General features: G+C 36.2%; 3 protein-coding genes across 18 annotated transcripts in view; 2 read left to right on the top strand and 1 right to left on the bottom strand.

Annotated features, from left to right (window-relative positions):
• LOC126768028 (calexcitin-1) overlaps positions 1–7,073 on the top strand; it is a 30,424-nt gene extending 23,351 nt beyond the window's left edge. The window contains exons 5-6 of the mRNA XM_050485889.1: positions 5,783–5,995; positions 6,072–7,073. Of these exons, the coding sequence (XP_050341846.1) occupies positions 5,783–5,995; positions 6,072–6,182 (324 nt within the window). The 3' untranslated portion in view covers positions 6,183–7,073. The remainder of the gene's footprint in view (positions 1–5,782; positions 5,996–6,071) is intronic.
• LOC126768022 (collagen alpha chain CG42342) overlaps positions 1–26,454 on the bottom strand; it is a 264,733-nt gene that overhangs the window by 34,020 nt on the left and 204,259 nt on the right. For 8 of the 16 annotated variants that reach the window (XM_050485870.1, XM_050485868.1, XM_050485872.1 and 5 more), the window contains 5 exons: positions 16,036–16,062; positions 15,926–15,979; positions 15,235–15,432; positions 14,402–14,971; positions 13,683–14,177 (listed from right to left, as the gene is read on the bottom strand). In XM_050485870.1, coding sequence (XP_050341827.1) covers positions 14,810–14,971; positions 15,235–15,432; positions 15,926–15,979; positions 16,036–16,062 — 441 coding nt within the window. In that variant the 3' untranslated portion in view covers positions 13,683–14,177; positions 14,402–14,809. Of the gene's footprint in view, positions 1–13,682; positions 14,178–14,401; positions 14,972–15,234; positions 15,433–15,925; positions 15,980–16,035; positions 16,063–17,222; positions 26,372–26,454 lie in introns of those variants that run through there. The other 8 variants (XM_050485875.1, XM_050485883.1, XM_050485884.1 and 5 more) reach the window with 6 other exon arrangements.
• Positions 12,248–12,953, top strand: LOC126768030 (putative peptidyl-tRNA hydrolase PTRHD1). The gene is made up of 3 exons (XM_050485890.1): positions 12,248–12,449; positions 12,604–12,689; positions 12,751–12,953. Exons 1-3 carry the CDS (start codon positions 12,350–12,352, stop codon positions 12,922–12,924), a joined length of 360 nt encoding a protein of 119 aa, XP_050341847.1. The 5' UTR covers positions 12,248–12,349; the 3' UTR covers positions 12,925–12,953.

The raw sequence follows: 26,454 nt of genomic DNA, 5'->3' as shown, positions 1-26,454 counted from the left end.
AACATAAAATGCAGCGTTATTTTTATATATACTGACTTTCAATTTCCAATTTATTATCGTATTGGCAAGCTAACTGATGCTGCGAAGGTGAAAGCCATGAATATTATTAATAACAATTCTTTATCACTTTGAGTGCCAGCAGATATGTAAAAGCGAAGACGCAGCTGCAGTTGTCACCTTGAATAGAAGAATAGAATGAATTATGAAATACGAGTTTTCATATTGCAACTAAGCGTCACTGAGCCACACATAAATCCGAAGTGCCGTAACCAAATTGAAAAGTGCTGGCCGTGGAGGACACTTCGCCTGCAGTTTCCGCTATGCATTAAGAAGAAGAACGCCTACAGAGCTGATTTATGCGAAAAGAAATGCAAAGACAGCTGTGTGGCTTTGAAGTGCAACACACACAAATAAATAAATGTGCATTAATTGCGCTCGCAAGTGAAATTAAAAACGAAAGAATTAAGAAAATGCAAGCAAAGTTTGCCAGCGCCGAGCCAGCAAAACATGCTGCACCACAGCGTTGCACAAACGCACACGCGGAGGACATTCGACATGCACGTTTAGTGCTTTTAAATTGTGGAAATGCTTTCGATGAGACGTTGTTGCACTTGTTGTTGTGCGCTGTTGTTTTTGAGTTATGTGGCAGCATTGTTGGCAATGATTTGCTCTTGGCACGGCACCAGCAACACTCAACAACAGCATGCCGCAGCAGCAAACAGCAGCATAAAAACAACAAAGTACGCACAGCAACGCTCATAACCAACACTTATGCATTCATGCATGTGCGCTTATGCTTGTGTGTGTGTGTTTATGAGCCTGTCGCTGCAACAATTTGACTGCTGACGATTATAGTTATTGTGCATAAATCTACAAATTGTTGTGTCAACACAGCATTTTTCCACCTTTTCTCTGCCATTTTAATCAACATGCTTGTTGCTGGTGGGGGGGAGTGCTGCGATGTGGCGAGGTGGGGTGAGGCGATGTCGTACAAATGATAAACGTGCAATTGCATTTTAATTTTTTGCTCCGTCATGGCCAAAGATGAGCAGCGCGCAGCGAAGGCGGGGTGGGCGGTGCGCCTGTTGGGGTTGTGTGTTGCTCAGGTGATGGTCAAATTATGTGTGGCATGTGTGGCAACATTTTGTTGCACGCTGGATGCAAGTGGCAAACGGTAAATGGCGTTGCAGCGAACAATAGCAGTGAATATGAGTAGCTGCAACATGCCACAACAGGCAATGTGTGCGTGTGTGTGGCAGTAGCAGTGATAGTTGCAACAGCAATGTTGGTTAGCGGGTAGCCGCCAGCATACCTGTTTGTGTCAGCTGCGCGACCGATTGCGGCACCCGTGCAGGTGCTTGTAGCGGCGGTGTTGTAGTTTGGTTGCTTTCCTGGCAAGAGGCCAAAACCGTGTCAAAGGATGTGCACTCATGCATTTTGCGCCTGCAAATATACCTCGCTGTCGTCGACTGTCTTCACCAGGTGTGTGTGCGTGCCACCTCCCATCCCATCCCATACACACTTATGGTGCCCAGTGGCGATGCAACAATGGCACGGCCGTAAAAACGAAAAGTGCCACGTAGTCATAATAACTTTTGCTTATGTTGTTATTATTCTTGCCGTTCCACTATCAGTACTGATCCGGTCACCCGCATTTAAGTTAACACACAAAGTGGCCGAGCGACTTGATTGCTATCTTGTGTGTTGACTTTCGGCTTAATAAAGACGCTTCGCACAGTTAAAATACGTGCCACGGAACAAATACACTGTGGATAATTTTCGGTGCTCTAAACTGTTGCCTTCGGTGAATTTTAGATCGTGTGTATATTCTGTGGTACTCTTCTTGTCAATGTGAGTATGCATAAAACTGTTCGTATTCGCTCGTATTTTCCATTTATGGATATATTTTTGTTCGTATATACTTATAGCACTCTCGTAGACCCGACTATATTTCTGTTCTTTTCTTTTTTCTTTATAAGACTCTTGAGAATCGATTATCTTTCTTCTATTAAGATTGTCTCTTGTGGAAGTTATGTCATCTGTTAAAAAAAACACGTCCAAAGTAGACTACTTTTGAGCCGCTACAACTGTTGCAAGGCAAATCTTATTTTCTTACACTTTTATAAGCTTTATAGTCTCCAGAAACTCTTGAGAATCTTATTTTGTCTTCTTTTCTGATTAAACGTCGGTTGTGCAAAAGATTCAGTTATTTTAAGACTCTTGTGGAAAATATGTTATGTCGATCCATAAAAGATTGAAAAAAACACGACATTTTTAGCGTCCAATAATGTAATCGTCATTAACAGAGGTGGATGTACTACAACATTTTTGCAACAATTTCAACGTCTATTGGATACACAAAATTTCAAGTAAACACTGTGTTTAAATTACGCACGAACGTAAGAAAAGTTGTATCAACCTTTAAATAGACCAATCCGTGTCAAATTTGTTCAGATATTGTGAAGCTTTAGGTCTTTTGAAAGGTTGGTAGCGAAAAATGAATGATATCATGACGATATCAGAAGAAATGTAAGGGATATTAGACCTTACACATTCTTCTGTGGGTTGCCTGGCGGTTTCAATATAAAATGGAGGTTTCAAGTCACCACAGAAAAGTTCATAGGTTGTGTTAGATGCATCATCATTGCAGAAATTCAATCGAAGGTGCATGCTGGAGTTGAATACTTGAGAAAACTTAACAAAAAATCGATTAGAATTTCAACACACAATATAGCGATGAATAGTCACGTGCGCAAAACACACTCATCAAAACAGATCAAACAGTTTGCCAAAATTTTAACTGATGAATTTGCCTCGAAACTATGACTCTATATTTTGTGATCTTTATGTTGCCTTTCCCCTTTTATCGTTTTGATGCTTTCGGATATCATATTTCTGGCATTTGCTGTAAAATTCAATAATTTTTCTATTAATCCATTTTTCTTGCTGGGTCAAGCCATATAAACAGGCATTTCGGTATGTCTGTATATGCACATACTTGGTTGCAATATAAGTTTTATGGCTTTTATATGAGCTATATTGTTGTCTTCTTTTAATGTCAGCATGCATTTGACAACTTTGTTGACTTGGCGACTTACCGCAGTTCGCTCAGCAAGCGCTTAGCGCTAAATACATACACATAAACGAAAAAATAGCAACATATTTGGCAACCTTACTCACTTAAACTAAGCTCGACATGTCTCACTTCGGATTGTTTCCGTTTTATTGCCATGTACCGTTATTTATTAGCTACGCACTTGTCCGCTACTCATTTAGCTGGCCATTTCAATTGCGCCACTTTGCCACTCACTTACCTATGCAACGTTTTGTGCGCATTTGTTGGTGTATTTAATTGCGGAAAAGTAATGACCGCTGGTTTTTTGCTGTCATCAAGCTTCGAATGTTACCGTAAATTGAATTGCCCTTATTCGAACAGTTTTGTATGAAACTGTAAACGAGGGTCTAATCCGAAATGGCTGCTTCCTTTAACATGTTCTTTAATTTGTGTTGCTTTTTTATACTCCTCCCTTCCTTTATTTAGTGTTTTATTTATGTGTTCCTTAATGTGCTGCGCAATTTTCTAAGGTGCGTTAGTGGCGAAAAGAACATTGCGGGTTCCACCTTCGGACTCGTTAATGGTTCACAGAATATATAGCAGGTGTTTTTGTTGTTTTTTATTTTATTTTTTGAAGAGATAGCTAAGCACTTACTGTCAGCGATCGAAATGTTTCTCTAGGAAATTTTTATTTTCGAAAACTCAATGACAGATCAAACTTCTAATAAATCCAAAACAATTAAACGACTTTTATGAACTTGTGGAAAGGGCAAGGAATGAACGAGAGTTGATCCCCTTAAATTACAAGAACATAATTAGAGATGGACTCCCTATTGATAGTCTTAACATTGAAATCGTATATAACTTCGTCTACCTTGGAACCAGCATCAACACCAACAACAATATCAGCCTTGAAATCCAACGCTCCTCACTCTTGCCAACAGGTGCTACTTTGGACTGAGCAGGCAATTGAAAAGTAAAGTTCTCCCCCGACGTATGAAGACCAAACTCTACAAGTCCCTCACGATTCCCGTCCTGTTATTTGGTGCAAAGGAATGGACAATGACATCATCTGATGAGTCAGAGTTTGGAGTGTTTGAGAGAAAAAGACAACGGTTGCACTGGTCATGTTGTCCGGGTGGAAGGGAACTTTCCTGCTTTGAAGGTTTTCGATTCAGGATTCGCCGGTGGAAGCAGAGGAAAACCTTTTTTCCGTTGGAGAAGGACCTGGCTACACTATCTCGAATTGCCACCAAATAGCGAAAAGAAGAAACGACTGGCGCGCTGTTGTTAACTTGGATTTAACCACGTAAGCGGTGTCTACGCTAGTAAAGAAGAATAATAAGGATTAGAACGGGATATAATAAAAATTACTAGTTACTTAAATACCTTGAACTCTGTCACTTTTGTTTCAAGACGAGTATTCCTGGTCAATAGCTAGTTAGAAGTTTTGATATTCCCCGTTATGTAGAAGGTGGATAGACTCCCTTTACATCTCAAACCTTTCCAGTTTTCATAAATTAATTAACAGTATTGTAATCACAAGTACAAGAGGTCACTAAGTGGAACAGCTTCGAGCTTAACTGGTGACATATTAAACTATAAAGAACTCGAAGATTGCTTACCTAACCAGCTGGCCTCCAATGCTGTGTTGTTGTAAAAGAATTTACGACAAGTAGACACAATAATTGCGAGTACATGCCCTTTCCGATATTGAACAAATTCGTTTTTGTTTTCCTTCGCCGTGCAACCGTGGCATGTGGCCAAAGACCAGCAGTGGACCATCATAAGCGTTTGCCTTATTGGCCCTATTTGTTTTGACCTTGTTAAGTCGACTTTGTTGTTGTAGCTATTTAGTTACAGTCATACATAAATGCATAAATCCAAGCCGATACAATTTCGCTGGACATTCGGACATGTGTTAATGGCCGCTTATACGCAGAGCAAGCTGCTATGCTGCGCCGTGCCATGCTCGGCTGTGCTTTGTTGTGTTGCGGTCTTCGATGGCTCACGTTTGCTGTGCCAATTGCCACAGTGGAAATGCTCAAAATCGCGGCCACAAGCACCGCAACATGTTTAGTTGCATATTTATTGTGCCGGTCAGCCAGCGGTGCGGGGCGGGGCGTGGCAGATGCGGTTGCTTAAAGCATTAGAACATTAGGGGGTGTGTGCGTGTGTGGTCATGTGTTGAAGTTGGCCAAGCGAACACATACATAAATAACTCGATGTTCGCGCAGGAGTTGCCACTGCCAAAAATGTAGCAAAAATTCCGACACAACAACTACAACAGCAACCATGGAATCGGAATCATTTAATACTTGCAAATGCTATGTGCGGCCATTGCCAAACGAACGGTATTTCACGTGAGTGTGTGGAGGGGGTGGGGGGAGTTGGCGGTATATTAGGTATGCAGATTTATTGTGGCTCGCTGTAAAAATATTTAGCACACTCATGTAGCGGACTCGCGCAGGAAGAAATATGTGTGCACCTTTGTGGAAGCAATGCAGCCATATTTATTTACTAAGCGTGCAACATTCATAAATTTTGGCGAAATGGCTCTATTGCTCAGTTGCAACTGTGCCAGAAAGGGGGCTGCGACCTGCTGATTGAGCGGTGTGCCAATACGCCTTCTAACACACACACACACATATAAATATTGAGTGCTTTATGCGGTAGCGATTAGAAAATATATTTCCGCTTTGTAACTAAAACTTTTTGTCTCTGCAGGTTTCCGTCGACGAGTGGTGCAACATGTGGGACGCCTACGCCAAGGATCCCAGCAGCGTCATGGACTGGCAAACCAAATACATGAACTTCATGTTCGACCTGGAGGACGCCTCGACTGATGGCAGCATCGACGCGGAGGAGTTCACATTGGTCTGCTCCAGCTATGGTCTGGACAAGGCCGAATGCCAAGACGCCTTCCAGAAAATGTCGCAGGTGTGTACCCTTAAGCCATATTGGTTTCACTGTTCTGTTGTCAATTACTTATAAAAATATTATACTTTATTTCTAGGGCAAGTCCGAGGTCACGCGCGACCAGTTCGCCGCCTTATGGAAGGAATACTTCGCAGCAGAAGATGTGAATGCGCCCGGCAATTTCATTTTCGGCAAAAATGCATTTTAACGCTCTAAAATTTGCTCAGCTGGCTAAGGCGCCCCGCGTGGGACCACAGCCAGGCTTAAATTTTCAAGACGTTTTTGTGGTCTGATTGCAAGTGAAGTGTGCACTCTTTGTGAAGTGAAGGGGTGTGAAGTGCGTTGGTGTGCTAAGGCATACATTTTGAAGCTGGAATATGCAACTTGTTTGAGTATAATAAATAAATATATATTTAATAAATTAATAACAGTAAAAATTTTTAATGAACAATAATTGAAATGTTGAAATCGCATTGGCGAAATTTTAAGGTAGCGTCAAAGTGAAAAGAGAAACCGAAAAGGGTTAACTTGTTTTAGCAGAAATGTACTTTATCGCAATAAAATATGGAAGGCACAACTTTATTTAGTATATATACACATATATATATATATGATTCCTGATCAATGTGCTCAATTATAACTACTATATAAAGAATATATACAACTGAATATTAGATTATATCGAAAGCCGACACATACATATGTACACACTTGTATAATAGTGATTCCTTTGCGGTTCAATTCGATGGAATCTCTGCGGTCGATCGGCCACCAAGAAGTCTAAATAGTATGTATGTGTGCATAAATAGCGTACATTCCTGGTATAAAGTGACTAATTCGGTTTTCTTTTTTTGTATAAATGTAGATAAATGTTCACAAAATAACTCTCAGTGGTGAAAATTGTAGTAGCAGTAAAACGTAATTATAAATTAGTTAACTCTTAACTGAATTAAATGTTTCCAAATATAATGAAAAAATCAAAACAAAGTCTAGAAGAAAACTAATATATAGTGAAATATATGATGTTTAAGATGAAATTGTTTATTAAATGTTTGTGTATGTAGCTAAATTAATTCAAATAAATAAAATTACTAAACAAGCTCGAATTTTTTTATTTGGGTTGAGTAGTTGCTAATGTGGTCAGTATAGAACGGCTAAGTATTAGATCAAACCAAATTTCAAACACCAATGTTCTACACCTTTGAAATGAGAGGAAACGTAAATACCCTTATAATTAGATTAGATTAGACAAATAAATGAGAATTGCACTGCGACTTAAGGTCTATTGTGCCCTCCTCTGAGTCACAACGACACATATAGCGCAGCATATTGATAAATTCCAATATACTGCTAGGTGCTATTGAGGAAACATGGATACAAGGGCCTTTATTTCGCGCCTACAGACTGCTGTGCAGCCAATTAGCAGGTGTTCTCAAGTTTCAGCCTTCATGTCGCAGAACCAGCAATTCGCACAAGAAGCTAGGTCCATGGTATATATGTGCTTCTTGAGCTTACAATGGCCAGTGAAGAAAGCTACAAGTATCTAGAGGTTTTCCTTAGTGTGACTGAAACATAGGAGAATATGCCTGGCGTAAAGGTATGTTAGCTAAGCACAACACTCTAAACATCCAATCGGATGGCTCGAAAATGCACGATGGAGTGCGGGAATATAATGTCCAGAGTTAGTAATAAGGCAACCTTTTAAGTTGCCGGATCACTGCAGTATATTTCCAGCTGAGGTCTTTGCTATTGCGAAAGCCGCCGAGCAGGCCTCTAATGCACTTGCAGGCAAATCCAGAGTCAACATCTACGTAGACAGCCAAGCAGCAATCAAGGCAGTAACCTCGTATCGCATATCGGTCAGAAGTATTTTGGGAAGCAGGGCAGCAGCGGAAAGTGCTGCCAGAAGCAGGCAACTTCACTTTTAGTTTTTGCCAGGCTATAAAAACAACGAGGGCAATGAAATAGTGAACGAGATTGCCAAGAATGATGTGCGGCTAATATCCGAAAACGTGATCAACATTGGGAGACCCATGCATCTTGACAAAAGCATAGTGAAGAAAGTCAAAACCCGATGGAATGAGCTAACTGGGTGTGAAACTGCAAAAGTCATGTGCCAGACGGTATTAGTACTCGATAGAAGAGACTGTACGAACATGATCGGAATAGTACTGGTCACTGTCTGGTCAGACAGATTGAGAAGACTGCAGAAAATGTCTAGAGGAAGGCACCAGGGAAACAGCGGAACTTCTCTTGTGCATTGTCCCCGCATCGGCAAGACTACGCTGTAAGCATCAATGATACACTGGAGAAGGTATCGACAGTGGAGCCCCAGATTCTGTTAAAATTCGCGTCAAGCAAGTGAACTCCATTTGGTATCGCAAAGGACCGAACTGGTCTATGCTTGGCTTATTGGTCTACCACATTAACCTAATTGAACCTCTGCTTATCACGAAAGTGAGCAGGTATTGCCCAGGCTTACTGTATGGAAAGCTTTGCTTTAGAAGAGCAGAATTCGACTGATTTTATAAGAAATGTGATTACTTATTGTGTTTTATTATTAATTAGAAACTCCGAAAAACAAAAAGCGCTTAATTTTGTAATTTATAATTTTCTTTTACTATCATTAAAAATAATAATAATAATTCAAACGAATGTCGTAATTTCACGAGTCTCTGTACAAATTGATGCTTATCACCAAATCCAAATCTCTCAATTAATCCACGCACATATAAATTTAAGTGGTTTCTAGTGTCTATTATATTTATGAATTTAACAAGAAGCAACAACGAAGCGCAGATTCTCTTCTAAGAAGCGAACACATAACGGCGCATTTCTCTGAAATCTCTCAACAAACCATAAGTGGTGGCTTGACCTGCACCAATGTCAGCGAAACAACAATGCCGACAGCAAATGCACTTTGTGGCATGCACCGACGCCTCAACGCTTGCCAACAAATCAGAGCTCCGATGACGAATAAGGCACACTGCAGCACTTCAGCGCTGTGCTTATCTGAAATTAAAATTATTTGCATAAATTGCTCGACTTGCCGTGTCTTATCGGCGCACAATAATAAATACACAATAAAACAAAAACAAAGTGGCTAACCCCAAAGTGACGAGTAAGCGCCATTGAGGCTGAAGGAGCTGCTGCTGCAGCTGGTGTAACGGCAGAATGATGGACACACATAAATACACCGAGTGGCTGGCTTGAGTGGCACTTGTGCTTGCCACACAGTAAATTTTGTGCAGATAATTGTGCGCTGATGCACTTAACCGATGGCCCAAAGCTGCAAACTGCGGTCGACGGCGAGCGGGCGTAGGGCCCAAGAAGGGGGAAGCGGGTAGCCAGCTTGTTTGGTTAATCTTAGTGCTGCAAGAAAGGAAATAGATGTGCAAACGTGACCGACGAGTAGTGGAGGAAGTGCGTGGTGCATGCCACGAATCTCTGGCAATGCATCGATGTCACTGTGGCAATGTCGACACTGGGCGACACTGACAATGACAGTGCCACTGACTGCGGCGACTGCCGGCAAACAAGCGTTGCAGTCGCAAATACACCGCTACACACACACACACTTACGCAATTAGATAAGCATATGTGCTGGTATGCAAATGGAGTCTCCAGCTCGGTTGCAAGGGAATACGTTTTAATCATATGCGACATTTAGGGGCACCGGCCAGTCCGTCCTTCGGTGTGGCACAATTGAGCGACTAACCGCCTTAAGTGCCAACCCATACACATTCACATATGGCATGCGTGCAAGTATGTATGGGTGTGTGTGTGTGTCATATGCGTGTTATCCGCTTGTTAACATTGTGAGCACGCCTGTGAACAAGTGTTGCGTCTGTGTGTGTGCGTTTCCGTGCATCTTATTATGCAGCTCCTTGTACTTCTGCATTGGTGTGTGTGTGTGTGTGTGTGTGTGTGCGTTTGGAACCATGAAGCAAATTAAGCGTTTAATAAGTTGCCATCGGCTCACACGCACAAGCGACATTCAGATGTAATTGGCACCCGGAGGCGAAAGTGTTGCTGACACAATTTGGGGACGATCGGGCAATCAGTTCGGCAGTCGCTCCCGAAATTTACTACTGCAATTTAATGCAACCGAGTAGATATGTCTTTAAATGCATGTAATTTAATGTTTATATTGTCTAAATTAACTGTAAACACCACATATGTATATATTATGTAACTACAAACCTACTCACATATGTTCTCATGGTTATGTTTTGATTTGTGATTTCTGTTTACGTATTACCTTTCAGTTTTGGAGTATTTAGATCCAATTTTTACTCAACTTTCCAACATCAGAAAATTTAGCTTTTGTCTGAAATTTATACAAAATAATTACTATTTGAAAGTGGAAGCTAAACATATTTGGTAGTATTCTGCAAAAGATATAAAAGGATACACCAAATGAGACAATGATTTTGACAAGGCGCACCTAAGATTTTAGGTGTGACATTCGACAACGTATCCAATTGCCAAAGTACAGAAACGCAACAAAATCCTCGCCCCTTAGCCGGCAGCACATGGAAAAAGACAAAGAAACGTTGCTGGCAACATACATACATACATGGCAATCAGCCAGCCGGACCTCAACTACGTCGCACCAATATGGTCTCCTGTATGCAGTGAAACGAAGACATGGAAGGCACAGACATATCAGAACACTGAACTCCGGACTTCAAAAGTATGCCTCTTGATGTCTTCCATTGAACACCTGTACAGTAAGGTCCGTATGCTCCCATTTAAGGAGCATAACGAGCTCATCCCTGCAGTCACCTGCTTTTAGCGGCGTCCTGGCATGATCAAGAGGTCCTTCCTTACCTACGTCGACGACATAAAACAATACGCAGACTAGAGTTTGGAAGCAACAAATTTCAGACAAGCAATGACCGCCATTCAAAGCGGAGCTATTACCATCTTCACCGACTCTCTCTCAGTAAATGGCGTACTTGCGGTCAAACCATCATCCATTGCAGATGAAGAACTCCAGTTGCCAGGAGAAACGAGAGTGACCCTTGCCCAGCTGCGTTCTGGATACTTCTTATTTATCCAGAATCGACCCTGATATATCAAAGTTATGTTCACCGTGCAAAGAGTAACATTAAGCATCGCCATGCATGCCCTGCTAACCTTACACATCTGACACCCATCTCCTTATGGTTCGACTTTGACGAAACAGCACGTTTCCTGAGTATACGGTTGGATGACCTCGATGACAACTTATCAAATACTTACCATCCTAACGGGGATTAGGTAACCTTTACAACGACAATAGGGCTGTGAAAGAATTTGCTATGGATTAGACTTTCTATTTGACCTAAAAAGTCTTTGGCCTAACTTTGCTCTCAGCTAAAGTCTTCTGACCCATGAGATATTTAGTTTAAATAATGTTGCAATGATAAATTTCAGTTAAAAGCATATGATTAAATGCATTCTATGCCATTACCGCTTGTTAAAAAGTGGTAAATAATTTTGTTAATCTTGGATCAATTCTTATAACTTGTAACCAGTTTAGACTATTTTTTCTTATACCGAGGTGTGACTTTATTAAAATATATTCCATTCTGATATACATACCTCTCAGGAAACTAACCGAAGGAATGGATAATATTATATCACGAGTTTAGGGGTAATGAAGAATATGGACTGGTGGAACCAAACAGTCCGAACGGAACAGATATGATCATTGATCTTAATATTCAGAGGCGTACCTGTTATAAGAAGATGATACTACATGCAATACAGGCAACGAAGAAACCAATGTATTGAAGCCAACTTTCAGGGACTGGGGAATGGCCTCCAAGATCGTGCGATTTAAACCAGCTGGACTATTTTTTGCAAGGTTATGTGAGCTTTGAAAGAGAATATTCGGCGCGTTATTATTCACATACGGCTCAACTGCAAAGGTTTGAAAACTGGGCCTCGGCTGGAATTTATTCGAGCTAGTCGTTAAATTATATGAGTTTTTTTCCTTTTTTAAAAGCACTAAACAGCCACACTTTCTAAGGCTAACACATACTTTTAGTTTTGAGTTTGTTTTCAAGTTTTAATTGATGTTTGAGTTTTCTAACGCAAAATAAACGTATTAAATTATAAATTAATATATGAAATTATATTAACGTTATTAAAAATTTTCGTAAACGAACATACCTAATATCTGTTAACTTCAAATTGGGTGACAGCTGACCTTATTCTGCGACATGTGGCATCTCTTATATTTAATACCGTTTACGATATTAAAACACAAAACAGCTGTTCTTGACAGCCGGCGAATATTTTTTAAAAGTGTTTTAGTGCCAGTGATATTTGCATTTATAAATATTTAGTAATTTATATTTATTTTTATATTCATAATTTACAATAATGTCGAATATTGTGCAATATATCATTGTGCGTAGTGATCTGCGATCCAGTTTGGGGTGGCCATTAGGCGCAGTGATAGCACAATGCTGCCACGCGACAGGTAAACCCAAATTATCCACTCGATGAACTTATTTTCGGCACAAATTTTGATATAAGTCAACATTCCAATTATGTCTACATGCTTACCTCTTAAAACCTATTAAATCTGACTTACTGTTCTTGCCGAATAATAGCTTATTGATTCTATATTTCAGCGGCTGTAACGCATTTATACGCAGATGATGAGGATACAATTTCTTACTTAAAGGATTTAGATAATATGCATAAAGTGGTATTGGAGGTGAGTGTTTGACATATTCCTTTCATATTTAATTTAATTGTTTTCCTTGTCCCCACTGAAGGCAAAAGACGAAGCGGCGTTAGTGAAGGTGGCGGAAAAACTGAAAACAAATGAAATTAAACATAAGCTATGGATAGAACAGCCAGAAAATATTCCAACGTGTATAGCAATAAAACCCTATGTTAAAGACAATGTGCATAAGTTTGTTAAAAATCTAAAATTGCTCAAAGAATAAAAAGGAACAAAGTAAAGTTGGACGGACAATTTGGTTGTAATTAATCGATATATTCGCTGATGGTATAGAATACTGCTCTAACGCTATTTCTTACGGATTCTATATATTAATAATTCAAACTATGATCGCTCTCGTGATTTCTTCCAAATAATTTTAGAATACTATTGAATTAAAAGTCATTGAAAGAAATAAATCTGGGTCCGTTTCGGCTATGTAAACCCCTCTGTCGTAAGAGCGCCTTAAATTAATAAATTAATGACGGTTGAGTAAAGTCATCTGCATCTAAGTTACTTTCAATTTATCAACGTTCCTAGAAATTGTCGCGAAATTATGTATGTAGTGTCTTATAATAAACTAAAGTACTAGGAAACGTATTTTTCTAAAAAAAATATTTTTGATCGGTAAACTGACCTAACAATCTATTTCAAAAAATGAAAAGTATGCGGCCACTTAGGGTTTTGTTAAATATATATATATTTAAACAGTAAATATTTCGTATATTAAAAATATTAATTACATTTAAAAAAGTTTTGTTAAAACAATTTAAAACTACGAATGAACAATACAAGTAAATACAAGATTGTTTCCCTAAATGCAAATCGCCTTTAATACAATATATTTACGTATATAAATATGAATCTATTGTAAGTGTATATAAGTAGCTGCTTTAGCATTAAGGTTTATAATCCTTTCTCATTTCGATACACAAAATGATAATTATTGTTTATGTCATTAAATTCTTCTCAATTTCTTAAATATTCTGAATTCGTAAACTCTTTTTTGTCGTTTGTTATTGGTGGTAATTGTGTTAAATAAATTTGTGTATATATTAATAAATAATATACATGAATAAATAGCACCCGTTTTCGGAGTGATTTGGTTCATACAATAATTATTTAATACAACTATTTCTAATTGTGTTAATTCGTTACGGCACTTTTTTCTCTAAACATAATGCACTGTTATTATATTAATATGCTTGCTTAAATTAAATTTAGAATATTTTTAACTGCCATCGGTATAAATAAGAAACTAACATTTATATATATGTATGAGTGTAGTTGCTCGGTAGTAATTTTAGAGATTCGGCTCGACATCGTTTAATGCTGCACTTTTGTTGACATCTATAGAAAAGTCTCTACATCGTTCTTGGATACTATGATCAGCTGTAAATAACGGGTTTGTGCATTCTAATTTCGTGCAGGTCTCTGAATCGCATTTAATTCTTCCTTCAACCACTGCTGCCAATTTTCCTGGAAAATGTATTACATAAAAACAATTAGGTTTTGAACAGCTAGAAATTATTTATGTTCAAATAAGAAATTTCAAATTTCAAAATATCAAAATAAAAATTTAAAAAACAAAATTAAACCGTAAAAAAGAAAAAAACGTCAATTGAAAGTGTTAAAAAATCATAAGAAATCAAATACAAAAAATTTAAAAATATTTATCTACCATTTTTCTAAATTGTATTTACGTTTTGGAAAGTTAAGAGAATCCGCAACCAAAAATAATTGGTTTGTAAGCTGTGGTTAACATTTCTTAAGGCAAGACCCAATAAAATACCGTTATGTATATTAACTACACACATGTTTAAAAAGCTTAGAGTTAAATTCACAATTATAAAAAAAATAAGTGAATAAATTATAATTATGCAAAAATTAATACCAAAGCTTTGTGCAACAAGTAGAAAGCAATACATTTAGTTAAAACTATATAATTTAGTATATTATCATTTTTATAAGCAAGGGAAGCAAAAGAATTTCATTTATTTTAATTTAGCAGCAAAGCTGTGCTAAGTGCCGGTTTCAGTTTTGGTTATTACAAAGTGCTTGTTTTTCGTGATTTTCTGTCATCTCTTGGACCATTGGTTCAAGTTGTGGTTTTAATCATTATTGTGTAGATTCTCTGCATATTCATCGTATTCTTCTTCAGCCTCATTCTGCTCATCTTCCTCCTCCTCCGCCTCGTAGTCGCTGGTGTTGCTTTCAGGCGCCGTCACATCGGGCAGGTAATCTTTGTGCACAGGTGTGGAGATAACCGGCTCCTAGAGATGAGTTAGATTAGTGTGCGTGTGAGACCTTACTAGTAAAAGTGCAAAGAAAATTTAGCTAATTGCTATTAAGTTAGCTATGTGTTATGGTTGGTCTGCGATATTACTAAACATGCAACGTTTGCGCTTGGTTAATGCTAAGAAACCCGTTAAAATTTTGAAAACCAACACCAACACAAGATAAACTACACGCTCTATGTTATTTTGAATTGTAATAAATAGTATATTGTAAATATTATTGTCCACTTCATGCTAACCTTGGGTGGTCGCCAACCACAACCCGGCAGTGGCAGGCCATCAGAGCCCAGCGGACAGGGCGCGTCCAGTCCCGGTACACCCTGCTCGCCTTTGTCGCCGCGATCACCTTTCCGTCCACGTTTGCCCGGCGGTCCGGCATCGCCGCGTGAACCCTTCTCGCCACGTGGTCCCTCCTGGCCGGGTATGCCATCGGTGCCCTGTTTTTTATTAACGCCAGATGTCCCAAAAACAGTTTGTGTTATGTTGTGAACAGAGTTACAAATACCAACACAGTTACACATTGAGACACGTTCATACACGTACGGGGGGTGGGGAGTCAATAGGAAGTCAAACAACGGTTTAACGATTTACAGTTGATTATACATAAGTATGTGTACGGTTAAGTTATTGTGTTTTCCAATAAACGAGTTCGTTTTTGTTGTTGTTGTTGTACAAAGTGCAAATGCAACAGAAGTAAGAAAAAATAAATAGATTGGGAAACATGTAGTGTGTGCTAAAACATTAAGTATAGACATAAGTGGCAAATAAAAATGGTTTGAAGTAAATTTATGGAAATATACTTATGCACGAAGCTGTCTTGTGCCCATTAGCATGCAGTTTTAAATGATAAATAAAATTAACAAAAAAATAAAAAAATTACAAACATACACCAAGAAATTGCTAACTGTATTGTTCATTTCTTTTACTAACCGGTAAACCAGGATCGCCGCGTTCGCCTTTGTGTCCAGTTTCACCTTGAGCACCCTGTAAGACAATATTGCTATTATTATATGCATTGAGTGGCTTTTATGCGCACTTACCTTCATGCCATCTAAACCTGGTGGACCCTGTTCAGGTTGAAGACAAAATCAAATATTTTTGTTTATTAGGAGTGTTATAATAGAAATTATAATAATGTTTGGAAATAAATATAAAACGAAAAGAAGTGTTTATTTACAAAGATATTGCTTTTATATATTTATAATAATAATAAATATGTTTTTATATATGTATGTGATAATATTTGTTTAAAAAAATGCTGGCTAGTGGTTTTGGATTTAAAATGTTTAGAAATAAAGAAAAATAATATTAATAAAATTTAATTGTTTTATCGAAATGCCGCTTTCCATAACAAAAGCCAAATAAAATCAATAAATCAATGTGGCACTTTTGAAGAAAATTATAAGTGTAATGGATAAAAAAAACAAAAAAATAGTAAGTCTTGCTAATCCAAGTTAATTAAAAGTGTTATTCAATAGCAAGACTTTTAGGTTTGGTTTCATTAAATACAAGAAAAAAAGATCCTTGTCATCATTCTGACTGATCAGTTTCTATGGCTATACGCTATAGTGGTCTGATGTGAACAATAAATTCAGAGATTTTAGCGTAGATAATAATCTATGGCAAATTTCGTGATGATATCTTGTCAAATAAAAACGTTTTTATACATACAAGGACTAAATTTTGATCGATCAGCTTGTATGGCAGCTATAAGCTATAGTGATCAGATTTGAAAAAAAAACATTTTTTATATATTGTAGCGTAGTCTTGGAAAACAATCCAAGATAAATTTCGTGATGATATCTTGTCAAATAAAAAAGTTTTAATACAAGGACTAAATTTTGATCAATCAGTTTGTATGGCAGCTATACGCTATAGTGGTTCGATCTGAACAATTTATTTAGAGCTTGTAGCGTAGTCTTGAATAATAATCTAAGACAAATTTCGTGGTAATATATCGTCAAATAAAGTTTTGTATACAAGAACTAAATAAATAAAAAAAAAATGCTTTTGTTTTGAAATTTTTTATTAATTAATTACTTTGTTTTCAGATTTTATGCAATATAAACCACAAAATCAGCGTCATATTTTAACATTTTATTTTATTTTACAAATTAAATCCAAAATCAGTCGCGATATTTTCAGGTTTAGTTGACTAATTTGTATGCGTGTGTGTTATGAGTTAATACTTTTACCCGCTCCATGCAGTAGCAATAAAAACAGTTAGTTGATTATTTGTAAAAAACTCAGTATTTCCATTCTTTTTTATTATATTTGCAATGCACAAAAAAAATATTGGAAAATGTACACATTAAACATCATAAAACACTTTCACATTTCATAATATTTAGCATAATTTGCATTCATTTATAGATATACATATGTATATATATGTATGTATGTATATATGCACTTCTGCTTTGTTAGTAAATGTTTTTTTAGTTATTATTTGCTCAAATGTGTTTATGTATTGGTATATCGAATGCTTTGTTTGCGCAAAATAATTGGAAAAAAGAGGAGAAAGTGACAAAGTTGCTATGCAAAATGCAATCCAAACATACTCCAGTGGCGTTTTTAACTCGTTTTTGGCTTTTCAATTGAATTGTAAACATTTATGCGTTGCACAAGCACGGCATGGCGTTTTAATTATATCCTTTTGATATTGTTGTCTCTGTTAATTGTAGATATTTATGCATAAATCGACATTTAGAAATACAAATTACACTGCTACACACAAACATTATGGTAGTTTACCGTTTTAAATATATATATGTATAATTAATTATGTATAATTCCAGAAAATAAAGATACTTGTTAACAATATACAATATTTATAGGTTTTGTTTTTGCTTGCATGTTTGTCATACTTTTTACTGTTATTTATTTTTCTTTTTTATTTTTCATTCTTTTTTTATAATTTAGTATAATTATTATCTTTAAAGGTATTTTTTGTTGGTTTTTACTTCATTATTCTAGCCTAGAACTAACAAAGAACACAAGTTCATTTAGCATTTAAGTATATATGTAAGTATGTATATATAAAGGATGGTTAGCGTAAGTAGTTGTGAGAAGTTGATAAATTTAGAAGTAAAATGGTTTGAGCGTGTTTGAAAGTAGTTTGTTTGTTGTGTTGAAGGGAAAGAGAGAGCGAGAGAAAGAGTTCTTTGTTGAGTGAAATTTTTGGACGTTTTTACATAGGCAAAAAGGAGCGTGCATTCCTTCTCAACTAATTTAGTTATTTACATTATTATTATATATATGTATATGTATGTATATATTTGTATGTATGTATATTACATGTTTTAAGTTGAGAAAATTTATATTTTATAGGAGTTTTGGAGAACGAGCTAGAGGAATTGACATCGACGGAGATACTTGTTTTTATGCTTAAAACATTGCCACATTTCATTTATTTTTTTGTTGTGTGGCAACATTATTAATTGAACTGAATTGACATTGAAACATATAAGGAAATTTCATATTTTTTCTTTATACACAAGTAATTGCCTTTGTTGCCGTTACACTTCCTAATTACAAGCTCTCAAGCTCTGAAGCTTTTAAGTTTTGTTTTTGTTTTTCGTTTTCTTTTTTGGTTGTTGCACTCATTTGCTTAGCTAGATCACTTTTTGTTTCAATGCTTTTAATTTTGTATTATTTGTTTGTTTTTGCTTTATCTTACATATATGTATATGTATTTCTATATGTCTGCATATTTGTCTTCGCGTATATTTTTATAAGCTTAATTTTCAGATTTGTTTTAAATATTTATACATATTATTGAGATGTCATTGAAACCCATAAGATGTCGAAGATACGCTTTGTCTATACTAAAAACTCAACTAGCAAAATTATTGTAAAAAAATAAAAAAAAAGTTAAATATAATTTTTCATCATTGCTTGAAAATCGAAAAATAGAGATTTTGCGGAAATTAAAGTTGCCAATAATGCATTAAAAATATATATATTTTTTAATCTTTATTTCATTTAAGTATGACCTGTAAATAAATAACTATATAAACTAAGAGAACTGCCTAAAAAAATAAAAAAAATATAATTGAATCAACATTTTCATTGTTTTTTTTTATTTGTAACCTTCGAAAATAATTTTAAAATTTCTAATCTAAAATACCTGTTTGAGAGATAAAAATTAATCTGGAGTTTTAAATTAAAAAAAATAGCTTTTGAATTCAAATATTTTCGCGCTTGCGTGTTCTACAGTAGCTTTCTTCGATTCGCCACTTCTCTGCTCGCTACTGCTCTCTTGTCAAAAAAATTATATTTAAAAGCAATAACAAAGTTACCGAGTTGAATACATACAAGAGAGTATGGGGATATCTTATAAAGGGCCACTTCTTGTTAAGACAAAGGTTCTTTACCAAAAGAAGAAATCTTGGTTAAGTTAACCAAAACTTAACCAGCAGATGGCTGCTAACCAAACATTGGGAATTTTAGATCAGTTTTACTATTGTAATGTCGTTTTCCTTGTACTTTGAAAATTTAAGACTTAAAATCATATATATTTATTTAAAGAAAATAAAAATAAAGGGTTACAGCAACGTGTTTTAATGCAAAAAATGTCTACAGAAAGAGTCATTACACTACTGCATCCTTGAGAACCTCATAAACATTATAAGGAGTTATTTTAAAAAACAAAAACTGCTATCTCTAGTGGAGTACCCCAAGGCTCAGTGTTAGGCTCACTATTATGGAAACTCATGAATGAGGGGGTGCTAAGAAGACAGACGTGAAACCAATAGCGTTTGCGGACGATCACATGGTGGTAGCAATGGCCAAACAATTAGTCGTCCCAAGAAACAAATACAATGAGTGCTTAAATGGTCTATGCCAATGGTTCTCTTCTGTGAGTCTGGAACTGGCGAAGCACTAAACAGAAGTTTTGCTCATAAGCACCAGGAAGGTACAAGAAAGATTAGATCCCGCCATAGGTGAGTGCAAAATTACTTCACATCCGCAGCTGAAGTATCTGGGGGTAATATTGGATTCCAAAATTTAAAATTTAAAGAACACCTGGCGTAATCTTTCACTTAGTGGACATGGCTGTTTTAGAAGCTACCTTTTCAGATTCCACAATGACATTAGTCCGAACTGTACGACGTGTACAGAGCATATGAAGACTCTGAACATGTATTATTTTATTGCTTTCGCTTTTCAAATACAAGGGAAAAACTTAAAACCACACTCGGCTCGGACTTAAATGTTCTGTCCGTGTTCCGTGTGAGAGTCTTGAGTTAGGAGTAGTTTAGGTTTAGCGGATTAAAGTTCCGCCCTCCGACTTGCGATGCTTTCCCCTACAATAAAAACAAAAAAAAAAAGAAAAAATAAACTACTGCTCATGCGTTAGAAGACATATTAGCGCAGGTTTGCACCACAAGTTTGCCCGTTTATTTGAGCATCTTGTCTAGTTTGGCGCTTGGCGAATCGAAGAAAGTTTTTTTTCGCTGTGATCTCAGCAATGTCGCTGAAAATTATTTAGACAGTGTTCTATGGCTCTACAACTCAAATATAAAATACATAGTAGCCAAGAGAAAATAATTGAAAAGTCCTTTATCATTAAATCTCCGCGCAAGCGTCCATTAATCAGCCTAACTAATCCGTTATTTTAAATCATACACCCCTCCTACAACTACAACCACTCTACACACTATAAAAATACATACTTTTACGAGCACTGCACTGCAAAAAGCCGTCTTGCCGTTATGTTATGCCATCGAATTTCGTAACTACTAAAATGGAAGATGCTGTCATTTGTCATTTGTCAATCCTAAAAGTATGATCAAACGCCAAAGTCATTTGCATGCGTTTAACGTTCTTACGCAAACACCTCCGCTTTGTACGCATATGTATGTATGTATATGCCTATGTGTGTGTGTATATTATTGTACAATCATCAATTATGTCGAACGGTAAGTCGGCACTAATGCTCGGACTACAGCTGCCTCTGTCTCAAAGTAAATATTTTCCGAATTCAATATTCGTTTATTCGTTCGCCATTGGTAAAAGTATCATTTGTATTTGCTTTTGTTGTTGTCACGTATGCAGCTTCAAGCAATATTGTATAATTGCGTGTGTGTGTGTGTAAATATCGCATGTCCACATTCAATTGTTTTTATTGTACACAATAAATAGTTCTTTTTTCAATTTGAATAACTTTTTAACAGCTTGTTATCTTATGCCTCGCCCTTTATCACTTATCCTTCGGTTATACAATATTTTTGTATAAGTTTAATAAAATTAATATTTTCTTAACTATTCTGTGTAGGTGTGTGTGTGTGTGTTTTTATGTGTTGTTGCTTTTTCTACAGCTCAACAGCTTTGTTACGTATACGCCTCAGCATGCCGGCAGCATATATGTATATGTAAGTATATGTACATATGTAAGTATGTATTTGCCCTATGCAGTTTCTTTGCAATTAGATTTCTCTGCACTGTGTGTGCGTGTGTGTGAATGTATGTTTGTTTGTGTGTATGTATGTGTGTATGTAGACAAAGCCCATGGACGGTACACAAAACACTTATAAATATTTATGCCACATATGCGTATATTTGGCTGCACGCCCTAATAACTCTGGCACATGTCAATCAATATCTTACATATGTATGTATTTACATTTATATAGATATTTATCTGTATGTATATGTGTGCAGTTGCACTTCTATTCAAGGTAATCAATAAATTGGGTGAAATGTCAAGTAAAGTCGTAAATGCTATTTTGTTAAACAGTGTAACGTGTGGCAAAAACACGCTTCAAGTTGTAAGCGGCTTTACATATACATATGTATATGTATCTGTGGTTGTATGTACATAGCGACGTAGCAGGTAGGCTCTTCTTGGCTTGAAAGCACTGGAACTTAGCTTAATTTTGTTTGCAAGTTTTAATAGTTTTTTTTTGTTGTATGTTTTTGTTATTGTTTGTAGTGTGTTAAGTGGGTATATGATATAGTTCCGTTAGTTAAATGCATAAATGATATGATTTCTTTTTTAATCAGAGGTTTAGAAAATATACATAAACAAGGTCTGTCGCAAAAGAAACAGAACTTTTTAAATATAACTCTTTCTGGTGGGGCCACCTATTGGTGGGTACATGAAATAAAAAGTTTGATTTCTTGTTGATATTTCGTAAAAATTTTAAGACAATTGGATAACTACAATCGATGTTATCGATCAAAAAGTGATAGCAGCTTTTGGTCATCGGTCGTAAAATGCAAAGAGCAAATATTAAATTTTGTTTTAAACTTGTGAAAACGTTTACTGAAACATTTCAAATGATGAAAAACGTTTATGGTGATCAGTGCCTATCCCGTAGTAATGTGCACGAGTGGTTTAAGCGATTCCAAGAAGGTCGTGAGGACCTCTGTGACGATCTGAAGTCGATCGTCTTCAGAAGTCAATATAAAGGCTGATTTGTTTTTACGATTCCGAGGGTATTGTACACGGAGAGTTCGCCCCACCTGGCCAAATGATTAATGCTCTGTTTTACCTTGGTGTTATGAAGCGTCTGTTGTCACGCATTTGTCGTGCTCGACCACAATACCGTGAGGCAGGGTCCTGGCGCCTGTTGCACGATAATGCGCCGTGTCATCGGTCGACGCTTGTCACTGATTTTTTGAACAAAAACTCCATATTAACCATTCATCACTCACCCTACTCCCCTGATCTGGCACCCTGTGATTTTTATCTATTTAGAAAACTTCATTTGCCCATGAAAGGACACTGGTTTCAGGACATTTCAGCTATTCAAAAGGCGACGACCGATATTCTCAAGAGCATTCCGAAAAATGACCTTAAACACTCATTTGAAATGCTAATTGACCGGGCTAAACGCTGTATCGAAGCACAAGGAAACTACTTTGAATAAAAAAAAATAACTTTTGAAAAATATTAATTTTTGGTTGTTTTTTTTAACAGCCCTGTTTCTTTTGCGACAGACCTTGTATGTGGTATAGCTTTAATATATATAGTCATATATATATGTATATGTGTATAGTCTATGTATTAGTAAGTGACACGGCTTGTCTTATGGTTCCAAGAACGCTGAGCTTAATAACGAAATGCAGAGAAACTCATGCTCAAGAATAATAAATAAAAACTATTCAAAACAAAATTTCGTAGTCTATATTGTCACTTAAAATGTAAAGCAAATTCTAAATTGAGTTTTTTATTGCTCACGATTCACTACATCATTTTATACAAAGCTTCCGCTCACAGATATAACCAATGTATTGGTTACCATTTTATAACCAAAACTCAAATTTTGTTTCAATGTGGGTGGTTTGTATTATACCTCCTGTAAACTTATGAAAAGTGATGTCACGTTAATTTGTATTTTAGTTTACGATATTCAGTTCTTCTAAATGTGAAAAGGTTTTTACTTTTACCAGCAGCTGCTAGGAAACGTTACTGGCTAATATTATAATATACTATGGTAATAGTCAACAAAATAATAATGTAGACTTCCAGTAACAACGTTCCTGAACTCGTTTCTTCGTTTTCTACTCAATTTTGAAATTTGAAATTTAGAAAAACTCTTCTACGCTTAAAAGCTCTCACATGTTATACCTTCGCTCTTACAATAACTTTTCGAAATTTCGAATTTGTCAGTTTTAAATTAAAAAATCTGCACCACTGCTTTCGGAAATACGTTCTGAATATCGTAGAATTATACGTTCAGTTTGTATGACAGCTACAGCTTTAGTGATCCGCTACTAGCGATTCTATCGAATGAATAGCTTCTTGTGTGTAAAAGTACGTATCCGAAATTTCAAATCGTTATGTCAAAAATTAAGAAACCAGTTCTCATATATATAGACACGCAGACAGATGGGCATAACTAAATCGACTCATCTCGTCACGCTGATTAGTGGTATATACTACTGTGATCAAATTGAAAGGTGAATTTTTAATTTATACTTCGCGTGTTTTTCGAATCGATAAATTCTTTTTCGGTAAGTTGGAAGTACTGTTAGTGACATCTATGCTAAATTTGACGTCAAAATATTAATTAGTATTTGAGATACGCGTCGTTTTGTGAGGCTCTAAAAGTGAATTCCTCGATTTTCACTAACTTTTTGGTATGAATTTTTTGAACAAAGAAGTGCGATAATGCACCATCTCATACTGCATTGGTTACTTCTGATAATTTCGCCACATTTACATCTAATATCATGCTGCAACCACCGCATTCGTCTGATTTACCTTCGCGTAACTTCTGGCTATTCAGCAAAGTCACGTGACCACTGTGAGGACACCGTTTTGACTCAATTGAGAATATGAAAGCAGAATCGAAGAAGGCTCTGATGGCCATCACGACGGAGGGTTTTCCAAGTGCCATGATGACTGGAAAACTCGTTGGCATAAGTGTATTGCAGCGGGAGGGAATTACTTTGAAGGAGATGAAATGGAAAAAATTCACCTTTCGATTTGAGCACAGTAGTACATATGTATATACATACAGGCAGACAGAAGGACTGACCGATGGACATGGCTAAATTAATTCAATTCGTCACGCTGATCATTAGATCATAGATACATATACTTTATAGGGTATCCGACGTTCCCTTTGGGGTGTTGCAAAATATCGTGGCAAATTTTATACACCCTGTTCAGAGTATAAATAAGTCCACGTAAATCAATAAAAATTCCGCTAATTTCTTACAAAGAAATCGCAGTTGATCACTGAGCCTTTCAGAAATTTATGGTTTAAATTTTTTGGCTGTTTTCTCGAAAATTTTAAAATAAAAGCTTCTTTTGTTGAAAATTCAACCTTCATTATGTTATAAAGTGTTTCGGAAAAAATTGAGACGTACTTTTTCTCGTGTTAATTTTTTCTACTCACGACTGCTCTACCCAAAAAGTTACATGTGAATTCAACAAAACAGTTGCCAAGTGAACTCCATATAAGGACCTCATTAATATGGATAACCATTTGTTGTGCTATTTGTATTTGCTTATACCAGTCTATTCCATTTTATACCAGTTGGCCAGTTTGTGTTCGATTCACTACTCTTGAATTGTTAGTGTGTGAAGCATAATTCTGCTTTTTCGATTCCTATTATATTCTAAAATGAGAGCTCGCTTAAGCCTATCTATAAAATATCGATCTCCTTAGTAAAAATGGGAGAGCAGTTCCATGTTCAAATATTGTATCTGTTAGAGGATGCTAGAATCGCCACTTGTAATTAGTTTAAAAACTCTTAGAAACACTGAACTCATCTAAAGAAGTCTATCATTCTTCACATGTCTAAATATTGTAGACATTTAGAAATAAAAATTTAAAAAAATTCACAAAGATTATGTTTAGTTATATATACATTTGTGAAAACTTTTTTTTAGCGATAGGAAGAAGAAGAAGATTATTCACCAACTAAAATGTTTCATAAAATTTTCTGCTCCAATTCTCGCCAAGCATATTTTCGGTTTATATCAGAATACAAAGAAAACTTAGCAACATTGAAACTTAAGCTGCATAAAAATGTGAAATTAAATTCTTCGGGAATACTTTCGGCTGATGCTATTTAGACATATTTACACTTTTCAGAAATGCTCTTAACAAATATTTATATACTTGGACTTAAGTACTTAAGCTTGCATTTGTTCTGGAAATACACATGTACATGTGTGCCGTGTATGTGTGTCTACTTGCAAGTTGAAAGCTTGTTGTTTGACGAGCTGGAGTTCGGCGAGTTCAACTGTGAGTTATTAGCAATTGTTTTGTTTTTGCTGTTTTTGTGTGTATAGGTCTAAGGTCAAATAGCGGTAAGCACAAACCTGACTTTTGATATCGGAGTGTAAATATGTTTTTGTGTCTTTTGGGATATCTATGCTTACTATTATTTCGATTTGTCGAATTGTCTTTCGAAATGTGTTTGCGAAAATTTTTCGATTTTGCTTGCATTTTTGATTTTTCACTGCGTTTGGGTCACAAATTGTGTTTGCATAACCGTAGTTTTGGTTCGCAAAGTAATTACGGTATTTAGTGTGGCATGTGGTGCACACATGTGTATTGTTTGTTTGTGTGTGTGTATTGAAGTTCTTTAGTATCTATATGTGTGCGTATGTATGTGTTAGTGTAGCAATATTTGTATTGTTTGTGGCATGTTGTGCGTTGTGTACGTGTTATTGTATTTGCTGTGCGCGTTATGTGTTCATTGCTGTTGTTGCAAGTTGTTGTATGTGTGTGTGTGTATGTTGCATTAACTATTTGTTTGCATTGCTTTCAATTTATTTATGCTTTTTTGACGTTTCATTAACTTCGTTTCAGTTAGCGTTTTTTGTTTTTGTTTTTGGTTTTTGCTTTTAGTATTCATTTATAGTTAAGTTTGTGTGTGTTTGCCTGTTTAGAATTAGTAGCCCCACACCTGTTAGAAGTAAAAAGAGAAAAGAAGAAGCACACAAATTATGTTTTACCATTTTGTTAGAGACAGTTCAAATTGGCGGCGTT

This window comes from Bactrocera neohumeralis, chromosome 2 (assembly GCF_024586455.1).
Source record: "Bactrocera neohumeralis isolate Rockhampton chromosome 2, APGP_CSIRO_Bneo_wtdbg2-racon-allhic-juicebox.fasta_v2, whole genome shotgun sequence".
Lineage (NCBI taxonomy): Eukaryota > Metazoa > Arthropoda > Insecta > Diptera > Tephritidae > Bactrocera > Bactrocera neohumeralis.
This window is presented reverse-complemented; position numbering and strand designations above follow the sequence as displayed.